The sequence below is a fragment of the Zophobas morio genome, unplaced genomic scaffold (genome assembly GCF_036711695.1).
Source record: "Zophobas morio isolate AGI-343-1 ecotype UQ-CSIRO unplaced genomic scaffold, CSIRO_AGI_Zmor_V1 ptg000030l, whole genome shotgun sequence".
NCBI lineage: Eukaryota > Metazoa > Arthropoda > Insecta > Coleoptera > Tenebrionidae > Zophobas > Zophobas morio.
In genome coordinates, this window is record NW_026972135.1 from 17,545,218 (window position 1) to 17,559,568 (window position 14,351).

Here is a 14,351-nt window from a genome sequence, read left to right on the forward strand (position 1 = left end):
AAAGTACCTGGTTGCCAAATCAACCCTGGTCCTTAATTCTCTGACGTTACAGGGAACGTCACATAATTCCAGACTTGCCGACGGGAACAACTCTTGCTTTCCAGTGGTGGGAGCGTAATCGACTCTCTCCGGCAATCCTCGCCATCCCAGTCTGCATACACGGTTCACTTTAATCGTGACCATAACTGGTAAGCTCTGGCGCATTCCTGTGAAAAAAATTATAATATTAGAACACTTAATATGTATTAAATTAAACATGACATTTCGATACAGTGGGGTCTAAAATCTGGTTGTTTTGGACGGATTAGTTCGTGAACTATGTATAAGCCTAAAATTTAATAAAATCTGGATACCTTTTCAGAACACAGGTGAAATCGAAATTATGACGCCATCGATGTTATTTTAAAATAAATTATACAATAAAAAATCTCAACATGTGGGTAGGATACAACCAACACGAAAATCTATATATTTTTTTAATATATCATGAGTTTCCATCTTCTGGAGCATTCGTAGTATGTAAAAAAATATGTGTTAAAATCTGCTAATTTGTCACCCAATTTATTACAATTTAAAAATAACATAAAATACATATTGAGGGGCGTCACAAGTTTTGGTCGCATTCTATCAGTCATGTGTCTCTAACAAATGTTCAAAGTGGCCTCATTTTGCTCCAAACACAATCCGTCATTTAAGAAAGTTAGGTTATGATTAAACTGATCTTTTTTTTTTAAGTCAAAACGGGACGTCCATACATACTACTAATAAAATAAATCTAATATAGAATATAGATATACCATACATACATAACATAACATACCCCAGTGGGAAGGTTAACAATAAAAATAAACAGAACTTTTTAATCTTCTTTCTTTATTTTATGTTCACAAAAATTAAAAATATTTTTAGTATTATAAGTAGTTATGAAAAATAAGAAGCAATCACCAGCTTCACAAATTTGCTTTAATATTGATGGTGATGCGCGGTTTTAGAAAACGGGACAATTTTGCGTTCCAGATCATTATATGGGGACAACGAAACAGGTGGTCCAATAAAGGGACAGTCCCGTTCAAAACGGGACGTCTGGTCACTTTAGTTATGATTGACATCCGTAATCATCACAACGAGGTGGCAAAATTCACGAATGGCAAAGTCAACTTGATGTTAATCTTTTATAATCACATTGTAGTTCCAATGCAAAAATCCATGCTTTGAAATCGTATAATTCCACATGTATGGTGTGTTAAATGTCAGTATCAGTAATTAAAGCTGATCTCTTTAATACATTTCTATTTTATCAGTATTACTGTTAAAAAGCAAAATACTGTAGCGTTTTATTATTATTATAGTATCGGAAATTAATACCGAGTATTGATAACCGTTATTATTAGTTAATATTTTAACCACATATGAACGATAAAACTTCACAGGCTTCACCTAAAGGTGAAGCGCATATTTTTTGTTTTTACCAAAGTTGGACTTTATTTATTAATTTGCACACATCAATTATAATAATCGATGACAACTAAATGCATACTTCAGCGTATGTATTTGCATATTTTGACTAATACTACTATTATTATTACTATTTACTACTACTATAACTTTTAAACATTTTTAAAATCTCCAGTAAGAATTCCATTACAAAAGTCGGAAGAGAATAGCACCACAATTGTAAAATGGCCATTTTAAAACTAATCACATGATAAACTTTACTTTGTGAAACGAATTACGACAATAAACTATTGATTGATGGATAAAATTAAAGCAGTCTGAAGGTTTCAATAAAAAAGTGACACTTTTTTGGCATTTTAAATAGAAAACCGTGGCTTCAAATTGTTGCAAAAAATGATCAGAGTGAAAACTTTGAACATGTTGAAGTTGATTTAAAAGCGGATGTATGCATCCGCTGACATAGAACAAAATTTTCCAACGTAAAAACCGGTATAAAAGTTCGATGACAAAAAAATATTGAAAAGCATATATTTAGCAGTAAATTTGGAAAGCGTTTTTACAATAAATTGAATTCAATAAACTATTCCCACACATATTTGACGCATACATGCAGTTCTGAAATCCAGTCATTACTTTCTTTAAATAACACGCCCAACTAGATGCTGACTAACGTACTGTTGAAAACATTTGCATGTATCAACGTCGTAGTTAGAAGAGAACATCGGTTAAGTAATAGTTTAAATTATAACAGTAATATGAGGTAATGTTTTTATAAGTTGATAATACAGCAATGTTCTCGACATCAAAATTAATTAATTACGGACGTGGTTATAAAAAATTGCCACCTCGTTGTGATTCACAAGTTTACTACAGCTTCATTAATTTTCGTATCATTGAAGCAACAACGATAGAGAACAAGTTTTTAAAATTTTAAAATCATAAACAAAATTTATGAAATTATTAAAAGTTCAGTGTTCACTTCTTTGCAACAGTAAAGGTTTTCAAATTTGTGCATTACGTAACAATTCAAGGGTCGCCTGGCCGCAAGTTTGCACTATTAATTGACCACCGATCCCATTTATCTCATCTAGCGACGTTCCTTCACTCGAAAATTATGCGGCGGTATCCTGTCTTGTCGAGAAAATACGGGCTGGCAAAATTCACCTTCGTATAGTTCCCCGATCTCAGTATTTAGTAATTAACGTATCGATTCCAGTTTCAAGGAGCTCTAAATACAGTGGATCAGTTAAATTCTCTCTTTAATAAGTGATGGTTCAATTACATGCTTCCAGAGAATTTCTGCTTGAATTTTTCAGGAAACTGAGTCTGTCTTTCCCTTAGTAAGCGTCAGACACAACTAGGAACTGCTGTTATCCGTTGTATTATCAGTTAGTTCACACAGCTTTAATCGCCTGTGTGGATCATATTCCGTTAGCTGATGTACCATAATTATGCAGTTATAGGACAGAATTTATGTCGTTATACGAGTCCAGTCACGGAAATATCACACGCTGAAGCGACAGCCCGAAGTTATTGCTCGAAATCATCTTTTGGCGTCATATAAAGCATTACAGCATTAATTCTTCCACAGTGTACCATGTTAATGAACATAGGTTTACACAGCATCAAATTTCAAAAATTTTTGTTTAAATATTATGGTTTCTGATTTTATTACGTGCTCCAGGAACGTTATTTTTGTATCCACTAAAATTTTATTGCCTCGTGAAGCTAACGATGGTAAGAACTATGAAAACAGACCCTAAATGACACGGTATCAGAAGCAGGTACAAGCCCCCACAAAACATAAATATAATTAATAAAGACAATCCATAATCTTCGTCTGTTTTTTAATATTCCATGTTTCGTTACTTTGTAACTTTTTTTTAAATTTATTTTTCTTTTATTTATTGTTCAGTGATACCTACCACAATCGTATGCCACGACGCTGAGTATGTGATTGTGTGAGCGTTCGTAGTCCAGTGCCTCCGTATTACGTATGACTCCGTCCATGTCGATGACGAACGGCTGGTCAGATGTGAGTATCTCGTACTTGCACACATCGCCGAACTTTGGCGTGCAGTCCCGATCTGTCGCTTCCACCCGCACGATCTCGCTATAGATCCTCCCTTCGTCCACTTGCCTGACGTAACTCGGTTCGGAGAAAGTCGGCGCGTATTCGTTCACATCGGAGACTGTGATGTGAACGGTGGCGCTAAAAACGAAAAAAGAAAATTAATAAACAATGCGATAATGTTGGATGCTGTGGTCTCGGGTTTTCGAGGAAAACCGCAAGCAGTGACGTTGAACAGCCATTAACGAAGTTTAAATTACATACACAGTGAAAAAATTAAATATGAAGGTTTGTTTATTTATACTTTGAAGCGTAGCCGTAATTAGGTGTTTGTTTACGCTGAATTTTATTACATAAGAAATTGACATAAATATTTTGCGTTTAATAAAGCGTAATCGGTAATATTTTTTTAATGTGTACGTCAAATGTAAATTGTACTTACGTGACCACAGGTATTAAAAATGTAATTAGCGATTCGTGGAATAATTCAACAACATTTGTTGTACATTCCCTAATTAAAAATTAAAACGTTTAAAACACACTTTTTCTTGTTTTGATTAACGGTGACTGATCTCTTTTTTGGGGTTACTTTATTAACAAAAAAGTTAGCAATAAAAAGTGTGTTTTTTTTATATCAGTGACCGATGATTTGCGTTGATCTAATGCAATGTAGACAAATGAGTAACGATTTATAAATAAATACTTCTGAAGGAATTTCATTTATCAACACCTGGCACGTTTTCATTGTAGTATTGTCCTATGATCTCACTGCTTCAGTGATATTATTAAATTTTCAATGGTGTACTCATAATATATATAATTAAACTGTTGGTCTTGCCATTGAAATACTTGCTAAACTAAATTTTCATGACAAAAGTAAATCATTTTTACTTATTCTAGGTCTAAAATTTTCAAATTTCCAAGAAGTTTATAATTTGCATTTTTTTTAAATGATTTTCAAGCTACTCGAAGTATGCATTTTTCTGCATATGTTTTTCCGAATTACCTCATTGACTTTATTTATAGTGGTTACGATAACAATAGAATCGATAAGTGTTTTATCATCATCTACTTGTAACTTATATTTTTGCAATCGGCCTCATGAAAAAAATCGAAACTAACCTCAAACTTGCACTATATAGGATACATTTTGATCATAATAACACAAACCACTTAAAAGAAATTTGTAATAAAAGTCTACGTATGTTCTTAAATATTTGACTAATGGTATTATCAATATCTAATGTTTAATACATAATTAATAGACAATAAGTTGGCCCAATTTTTTGCTCCAACAAATACACTGGTAATTGTATAAATTTAATGAGAAACATAATCCTTATTTTTTCCTTCTTCAAGAATAAACCTTTGTTATATCTTAGGGGTGTTATTGATTTTAAAGAAAAATATAAATCGTTTCACACGTTTTTAAAATACCGCATCTAAATAAAACTACATAATATATTACGAAGCCACAAACAATAGTGTACCTCGGAGCATATTTATATTATACTCGTAATTCTTTGATTTGGCGTAAATTTTAAGTTTCACGTGTGGCAAGTTTCTCAATGTTTCATAACCCCAAGAGTATGAAAAAGTAGGTCTCCCGTTTCCGTCCGTCTGTCGCCTGTTGGTAATTTTATTAGACAGATTATTGTGAAATTTTCGGTATTTTACGAGTGGTGTAGATGATAAAACGTTAACCAGAATTTGTCTGATCAATACCCCCAACAATTTGATTACGTTATCTCAAATTTTTGCCTAGTAAATGCTATTTAAATTTTATAAAATAACCATTCTGTTACTTGTGTTTTTTTTTTTTAAGAAAATGACAGAAGAAATCGGATTTTGATTATAAATCCTAGTTAAAAATTTTAGTCACCTTTTAAATATAACATAAATGTGACCGACGTTCACATGCGCAATGATATTTCCAGTGTTTTTTTTTACTTTCGTTATCGGTTTTTCCCTTTCTATCTATCTCTATTTGTATGTGCAAATTGCTTCACACTTATCATCGGGTCTAGTTGTTTACAATCTAGTTCTCTCTGACCTATTAATAGAAGAGGCCCCGGGAGACTCATTTAATTTCCTAATTTAATATCTTCTAATCTTCCTTAAAATTAGTTTTCGTGTATGCTGTACGATATTTCGTTACACTAATAGAAAAAGACAAATTACATTAGCACTAAACCGCCTTCTTCCGTTATACATCCTGGTTCCATATGGAACCCATTTTTTATGGCTTCACAAACGAGCACCGCCTTAAAAAAGTTCAAAGAGGTGCAGCCCCAAGAATACACCCTCAAGTTGTTCATTTCCTTGTTAGGCGGTGCTTCTCTCCAAAAGAACCCATAAAAATCGTCATCAAAGTGGTACTAAACGGCTCGTAAAGAGCAGTTATATAAAATAATCTTAAAACGAAAGTGCACATTTAAAACAAATCATTTTAAACTGATTGGGTCAGAAAGCTGTATGATCACGTAAAATTTTAAGATTCAAAAATGCAACCATGACCATACTGTGAACCAATTGAAAAATTAGCACCTCCCTCCTCTCCCCTAACTACCACCTCATTACCCACCTCAACCGCCATTATAAACCCAAATCGTCCCACTTGTCAGCAAAACACCCATTAAATTTTCTGCTGCCTATCATTAACCTCGCGAAAATCGATACCATTATCGCCATAAAACTCCCATTTACACCATTCCGTTACTACGTCATAATTAATGATTAAAGAATGTCGCTTTGTGTTCTATCCATCGTTATTATGGATTTTTCAGGCATCACCGACCCTGAAACACCGAGAAATAATTAATGATGCTCGGCCAGTGGACACGAACTCGGAGATAAGAAAATTTTAAACGAAAACAAGAAAAGGCAAAAAAACCCTCACAATCATGATCAATTTAACGGACGTCAAGTTGGCACCCCCGACGTCCTTGAACACCATAACCGCAACGAAAAATTCATGGTATTCGGCATGCAGAACGAACGTCTGCGACGTATTAATATTAAAAGGAAAACCCCGAGTGGAGTGAGGGAAAAAAAGAGAGATCAGGACAGGACCGGCTTCAGGCTTCTGAGTAATTTAGGCCGAACATAAAGTGAGCTTCCCCTCGCTCCACAAGAAACGCTAGATGAAATTCTTTGAAAACCATGATGTGTTTTTTCTCACTGACCTGTTTGAACGTTTCTATGAAATCGTTTTAGATTATCGAATTTATTTCGCATGAACTGTCAGTTGCATTCACGGAATCATAGACTAGGTGGTTTTATATTCAATTAATTCGACTGTTAACAAAAAACTGTTTCGACCCGGTAATAGAACTAATTATTTTTTAATCAAAAAAGCTGCTTGCCTCAGCAGAACTAACGAATAAAGTGAATTGTTTTTCAACACGTTTAATGTGACAAAGATTTTCTTCATAATACCTTGTAAAAAGTACATCAAAAATAATTTCTGGGTATTTATTAATTTTTTTTTTTAGAACTACACAATTTGATTCATATGAAACAAAATATTATTTTAAATTCTTCTACGTTCTGCGTCCTAGCACAGAAAATGATTTACTCAACGTTTTCATTATTGCGGCGAGTTCTTTGTGCATCTGTTGTAATAAAAGTTGTTCTTTGTTATAATGCTGATTTGATTTTAATTATTTATCTATTTTAATTAATTCAAAGCACGATTTACCGTTTCCTTTACTCATAGCCTAAATTTAAAATTAAACAATATGATGTCATTCCGAAGTCTATTACGAACGTTATACAATACAGGGTGATTCAAAAATGGTGCACTAACTCTATGGCACGTCGTAAAGGTTTGATTATTGAACAAAAAAATAATAATTTTAAAAATTCTTGGACCCAAATCTAGAAGACATAGGCCTTCAAAGTCTAATTTTTCTTTTAAATATTTGGCCATATTTAAAAATATATGCTCAGCAACATCATATTCCAACACAACAAAAGTTAATTTAGGAAAAAAAGCTTAACTTTATGTAAATTAATATAAGTATTTTAACTTTTTTATTTTTGATTAGTTGTTACTTGGTGGTCTAGATTAATTCACTGCGTTTTAAATTGTCCTATAACTGAAATGTAGTAATATTGTCATTGATTAAATTAATTTCTGTTTAGGGTCAAATTTCAACTTGACCTTCCGTTTATTGAATAGCCACATAGCAACACCGATCAGATTGCAACACGTATCAGTCAAGCGCTCACCACAAATGGAAATTACGACAAAAGAATAAAATAAATTATATGCACATGACGCGTCACTGCATTCAAAGAAAATTCTTTAGGATGACCCTATACAAGACTTCGTTAGCTTTAGTTCGAGAAGTAACGGTCGATATATCAGAATAATCTCTCGATCTGGCAACACCGTCTTACTTGCATTCTCTCAAAGCCAGCCCTGGCCGGCACAAAGTCACCTAAAGCCGCACATACGCGAGCTTTTAATAAATCCTCGCGTCCTACGTGGCTTCCTTTAAATTATTTGAGGCGACGATTAGCCAGAGGATGCAGCCGAATCAGAGCTCGTCTGCATATTGACGACGAGAGGGGGCAGTGGGGGCGGCAGGGGTCATCTACATCTGTCACCGGTGATTTTCTTTAAGACCTTACGTAAACCGCACCTGCTTTGCGGTTCGGAGGATATGACGCAGGAAACGGCTCGGTTATATCGTTTTTTGATGGTGGATGAACTTGCAGTTTGTGGTTCGGATTATTCCGGAGGTTGGTATTACTGAAAAAGTGACTTTGAGATGGAGACGTCGACGTGGCGGATTTGCTGAAGGATGCGAAAGAGATGGATGATTTGACTTTTGATCTTGTTGCAGGATTCTTGGAAATTAAGTCCGCTTTTGTGCCGACGGATTTAAGGATTGGTTTTTGTGAAAGTAAATTTAGGAACTCTGTGTGCTGGAGCTAATTAACAAATGAAAAATAACAAAAAAAGGACAAAGCTGTTACCTGAAACCAGCTGTAAAATTTAGTTGTGTACAGCGGGCTTTTTTGTACAAATGGAAATTGATGTTTGCTGTGTACTGTTACGCGTGAGCGTAAACGCAAATGACAGTGTGTCATAAAGCATACAGGATGTCCCATAATTCACGACGGATGGGAAAATAAATAATATAAGATTAATTTCAGTTTCCACACACGTGACTCAAGTACTAAGTGAAATGAGACACAAGACAGAACAAAAGTGAACTAACAGAAGTCGTATGTCTGCTAACCGGGCGACATTCATTCAACAACCACAACAGAGCATTTGAGCTAATCTTTGGACGGTTCATGTTCACGTTAATAAACTCCAGGGTGTCATTTTGAGTTGTGTTGGTTTTCTGTGCGTGTCCACGTTTTCATGCGCTTTCTTTACCGTTACTAAACCTATTATAGAATTTTTTGTTCGCTGGTTTAAAATGTGAAACTATTATTATTCTGGCAGGTTTTTAGCTCTCGTGCTCCAAACACGGTAACAAAATATTTCTATGGAAAAAAGGAAAATAGCGGGCATTAATTCCCTTCACATGATGTTGGACTTGCAGGAACAATAAATATTTCAAAAATTTCTTTGAAATGTTCGCAAGTGGCTTAAAACAAACGTCAACAAGACTTTATTAAGCCAAGGAAGTCACAACAAAATCCAACATGTCCAAAAATAAAAAAGAATGGATAGGAGTTCAAATTTAGAGTAAAATTCATAATAACAAAAATTGTTCGAAGTTTATTTCAGCAGAACTTCCCTCCTGAAGTACAAGTTTAAATTATAAAATTAGAGTTTACGGTGTGTCTTATAAAATAGAAACAAACGGCAGAAATTGCAAGAAATTGTGCAAATTGCATAAGTACGGACAGCACAAAATATATTTAAACAGATAACCAACGCAAAAATTGGCCTCTCAGCAATAATAAGCTTTCGCTTCAAATGTTTATTCATACATCGGAAGAATGTCACGTAGAGATTTGTTTGATTTGAATGAGTTTGTCACCTCAAAACAGACGTCTAATATTATTGATTAAGTCGAACATAATGTTCTGATGATGATCATTATTATCATTATAATTCTTATCAATCCAATCAATACCAAGAAAATGTTCAAATTCATACTAAAAATCGATCTACTTTTAAATTTCGGTATGCAAGTTTTGTATCTGTCAGTTCGAAAAATTGTGTCCAACAGACGTTGATTTGTGTTACTTTCAATATGCATGTAATAGCGGGAAAACCAAATCCAAGAAATCTAATGCAGGTTTTAGTCCCGTATGGAGACGAGAAATTTGGACCGTGAATTAGGATAGGACGAGTTCTGGGGACGATAGTAACTGAAACATGGTGATGCTGTTAGTGATAGCCCTGTTTTTCCGGTCCGAAGACTTCGAGTCGTGGTAGTCGAAACAGTGGGTGTGTTAGAGGTGAACGTTATGATGGGGTCACGCCGGTGGTCCATTTATTGCTTGGGTGTGTTATCAACCTAATCGGTTTCATAAGAAAAAGGTCGCTTTTTTTGACTTTTATTGTTATGGCGGCTTTTGTTGGCATAATTATTCTATGAAACTATTTTTTAAGAGCTTTGCCACAGTTAAGCGAAAACCGACGCTACATAATTATTTCCGTGGCAATTATTGCCCCCTTATTGAATATGTGCAGATGTCATAATGTTATTTGTAAAGATGCTTATATTTTTACGTGTAATTTAAAATTATTTAACAAAAATTATAAACGTGCGGATGAACTTGGTCATGCGGATTTTTAAACATATCCGAGGTACCTAGATTGTTTTTTGTATTTTGTGTTTTTGTAAATACATTTGTATCTTAAGTTATAAGTTATAGTTCATGGTTTCCTGTATGGACCTATTGTCTATTGGATTTAATACAGTATTATTATTAAATTGCCAAAATTTCGAAAAATGTTACGTTTTAGCCCTTCATGGCAATTCGAGACGCTCTATGGATACTAGAATCGTAAAATTAGTGTTAAAAATCAGTTTTATCACCAAATTTCGATACTTTTCGATACATGACCTTCGAAGCTGTCGGTTCTGAGCACCTGTTGTCTACCACATACACTCATGTTGTGTCTAAAATGTATCCGGTGTGGAAAACCAGACGATTTGTGCCACTTTCCATTGTTTGAAATAGGTGGTAGAATTATGTAAAATATTTGTTCTAACAAGTCTCGAAATATTGTCAAATATCGATCCTTGACGCGAACGCAAAAAAAAGATTGACGTTTACGACAGATCATACAAAGTCACTAATGCAAAAAATACAGATATTAACACAAAATACATCGGTCAGTTTAATTTAGTTGAAAACAATGACACTTCACAAAAATATATATACAAAATTTAACAATAAGCGGTCCAGTGGTTTCGGATATTATCTGATTAATAAAATTCGACACAGACGACAGACGTGAAAAAGCGAGACCGTTTTTTTCGTACTCTAGGAGTCATGAAACGTCGAGAAAATATGAAAATATCAAGTCGCCCAATGGAGTTGATTTTACTATACTTCCGAGACAGTTTGTTTTCCGCATGCTGTTCGATAATTAAAATCAACATTTCTTCTTAAAGAGAAATATTCTGCCTTCCGCTTAGCACTCTAGGACGTACTTGATTTACAAAAGAACTCTTTAATCACGTAGATATGTATGCAATTTTCAATATTATTCCACAGAATCTAAAAAATTGATTTCGAAATATTCTTGTATTCAGGATCCTTTAAATATCCAAGAAGAATCAATATCTCAGCGCTGCTCAATATCTCATGAATTATTCTTTTTAGAGATACAACAAAAAGTCAAAACCAAAATTGTATAGCTTGGGGAGCATAAAATAAAATATTTTCAGTTCTACAGTGCTTTTTTTGAGTCACGTATTCAATTTGTTTTGAATGGAAAACCATATATATATATATTTTCAATACTCTAATTTGTAGACTTATATTTTTACTTTTGAAATTTTGATGCTACGCTGTCAAGTTATTCCAAGAGAAGAAAAAACAGTCAGATGGAATAACAAAATACAGTACGTTCTACTTGAAAAAACAGAGTGATCATTTAAAAAGTACGTTTTTGACTTTCTTTATAAACACCCTACCAACACAGATTTTAATTAATAAAAATATTGCAATGAAAATTTAAAAAAAATTGGTCGAAAGCTGTTTCGACAGAACTTCCCTGGCACCCAAAGTACAGTGAAACATATCCAGTATTTTTGCAAGGACACTTATATCAACTTGGATTGGTGCACTGTAATTGTAAAAATAACAATATTGTATTCCCAAAATTTTCTGAGAGAGTGAGCCGTTCCTCATTTAATCAATAAAATAAATTGACATATTCATTCATTTTTTTGAGCTACCTGTCTAAGCAAATCTAAAAAAGATTAATGCAATGATATATCACAAGTAAAAACTCATCATATTTTGTTTACAAGATTAATACGGGCAAAATCAATTTTATCTGAACAAATACTCGGAACGCCCATCCGCCTCCTCTTTTCTCAGAGGATATGTCATTTGCCAAAATCAGTCTTATCTTAGCGAGTACTAGTACCGCCCACCCGCCCTCTATTTTCTCAGAGGATATGTCATTTGCCAAAATAAGTCTTATCTGAACAAGTACTAATCCCGCCCACCCGCCCCCTATTTTCTCAGACGATGTCATTTACCAAAATAAGACTTATGTCCGCCCACCCGCTCTTTATTTTCTCACTCGACAGAAGAACATAATTACACTACCCACCCACCCTGTCTCCTTCTCAGTGATTGATTGATTTGACTCGAACTAAATGAAATGAATGATTTTATACTGAACAGAAATAAAATTAGTTGCCAGAATGAGAAGAAGGAGGGTGGGCGGGCCTAGGACTTGCTGAGGTATGACTGATTTTGGCAAATCACATACGCTCCAAGAAAGTAGAGGGTGGGTGGGCGGGGCTAGTATTTGCTGAGATAAGTCTGACTTTGGCAAATGATATATCCTTTAAGAAAATAGACAGTAAGTAGGCAAGGCTACTATTTGATAAAACAAGTTTGTTTTTGGCACTTTTGACGTTTTCCACCATTGTTCAACTATTTCCGAAAATCGGTTGAAGACATTTTTTTATAGTTTTCGATCTCCAGAAGTAATTTTCGGCTTCCTTTATTATATAAGTTTTTTATAAGTTTCCAATCCTACCCGACACAAGAACATAATTAGCCCCACCCACCCACCCTGTCTCCTCCTCAGTGATTGATTGATTTGATCCGAACTAAATGAAATGAATGATTTTATACTGAGCAGAAATAAAATTAGTCGCCAGAATGAGAAGAGGGAGGATGGGCGGGGCTAGTACTTGCTGAGGTAAGACTGATTTTGGCAGATCACATACGCTCCAAGAAAGTAGAGGGTGGGTGGGCGGGGCTAGTATTTGCTAGGATAAGTCTGACTTTGGCAAATGATATATCCACTAAGAAAATAGACAGTGGGTAGGCAAGGCTAGTATTTGATAGAACAAGTCTGTTTTTGGCACTTTTGACGTTTTCCACCATTTTTCAACTACTTCCAAAAATCGGTTGAAGACATTGTCTTGTAGTTTTCGATCTCCAGAAATAATTTTCGGCTTCGTTTATTATGTAAGTTTTGTTATAAGTTTCCACTCCCACTCGACAGAAGAACATATCTCTTGCTAACATAAGTCTTATTTTGGCATTTGCCATACCCTCTGCGTAAATAAAGAACGGGTGGGCGGGGTTAGTACTTGCTCAGATAAGACTGATTTTGCAAATATTAAATTTGTAAAAACTTGTTAAATTTAAAAGGTGTTAAATTGCATATTTCCATAGCAACGAGTTAAATTCGTAAATCTGATTGGATATTTATTTTTTAACTACTCAGTCATTAATTTTTGCGTTGAGTTTTACTTTCCAGAATTTTGTAAAGACGTCATCAACATATTCGCAAGGACACGTACATCAACTTGGATTGGTGCACTGTAATAATAACACTGTAAAAATAACAGTATTGTATTCCCAAAATTTTCTGGGAAGATGGGAGTGAACCGTTCCTGGTTTAATCAATAAAATAAATTGACACATTCATTACTTTTTTTTAGCTACTTGTATAAGCAAATCTAAAAAATATAAATGCAATGATAAATCACAAGTAAAAACTCATCATATTTTGCACATTTCGGGTAGATTTGGGAATTTAACTCGTTACTATGGATACATATTTGCAATTTAACATCTTTACATTTAACAAGTTTTTACAAGATTAATACGAGCAAAATCAGTTTTATCTTAACAAAAATATTAGGAAACCGCCCACCCGCCCCTATTTTCCCAGAGGATATCTCATTTGCCGAAATAAGTCTTATCTTAGCAAATACGAGCCCTGCCCATCCGCCCCTTATTTTCTCAGAGGATATGTCATTTGCCAAAATAAAACTTATGTTAGCAAGTACTAGGCCCGCTCACCCGCTCTTAATTTTCTCAGAGGGTAGTACTTGCTAGTACTTGCTAAGATAAGTATTTGGCCAATGACATATCCTCTGAGAAAAGAGGGGCTGGTGGGCGGGGTTAGTACTTGTTCAGAGAAGACTGATTTTACTCCTATTAAACTTTTAAAAACTTGTTAAATTTAAAAGGTATTAAATTGCATATTTCCATAGTAACAAGTTAAATTCTTAAATCTGATTGGATATTTATTTTGCAACAAGTCAGTCATTAATTTTTCTGAGACATCCTGTATAAGCAAATTTAAAAAATATTAATTATATATTAAAAATAATTCACAAGTATAGACTCATCAAAATTT

The 14,351-nt window shown here is 34.2% G+C and overlaps 1 protein-coding gene across 1 annotated transcript in view; it reads right to left on the bottom strand.

Moving 5' to 3' along the window:
• Window positions 1-14,351, bottom strand: part of LOC135137796 (calsyntenin-1) — a 60,777-nt gene that overhangs the window by 15,623 nt on the left and 30,803 nt on the right. Inside the window, exons 3-4 of the mRNA XM_064067531.1 lie at window positions 3,381-3,667; window positions 8-206 (exon numbers count right to left, since the gene is read on the bottom strand). Of these exons, the coding sequence (XP_063923601.1) occupies window positions 8-206; window positions 3,381-3,667 (486 nt within the window). The remainder of the gene's footprint in view (window positions 1-7; window positions 207-3,380; window positions 3,668-14,351) is intronic.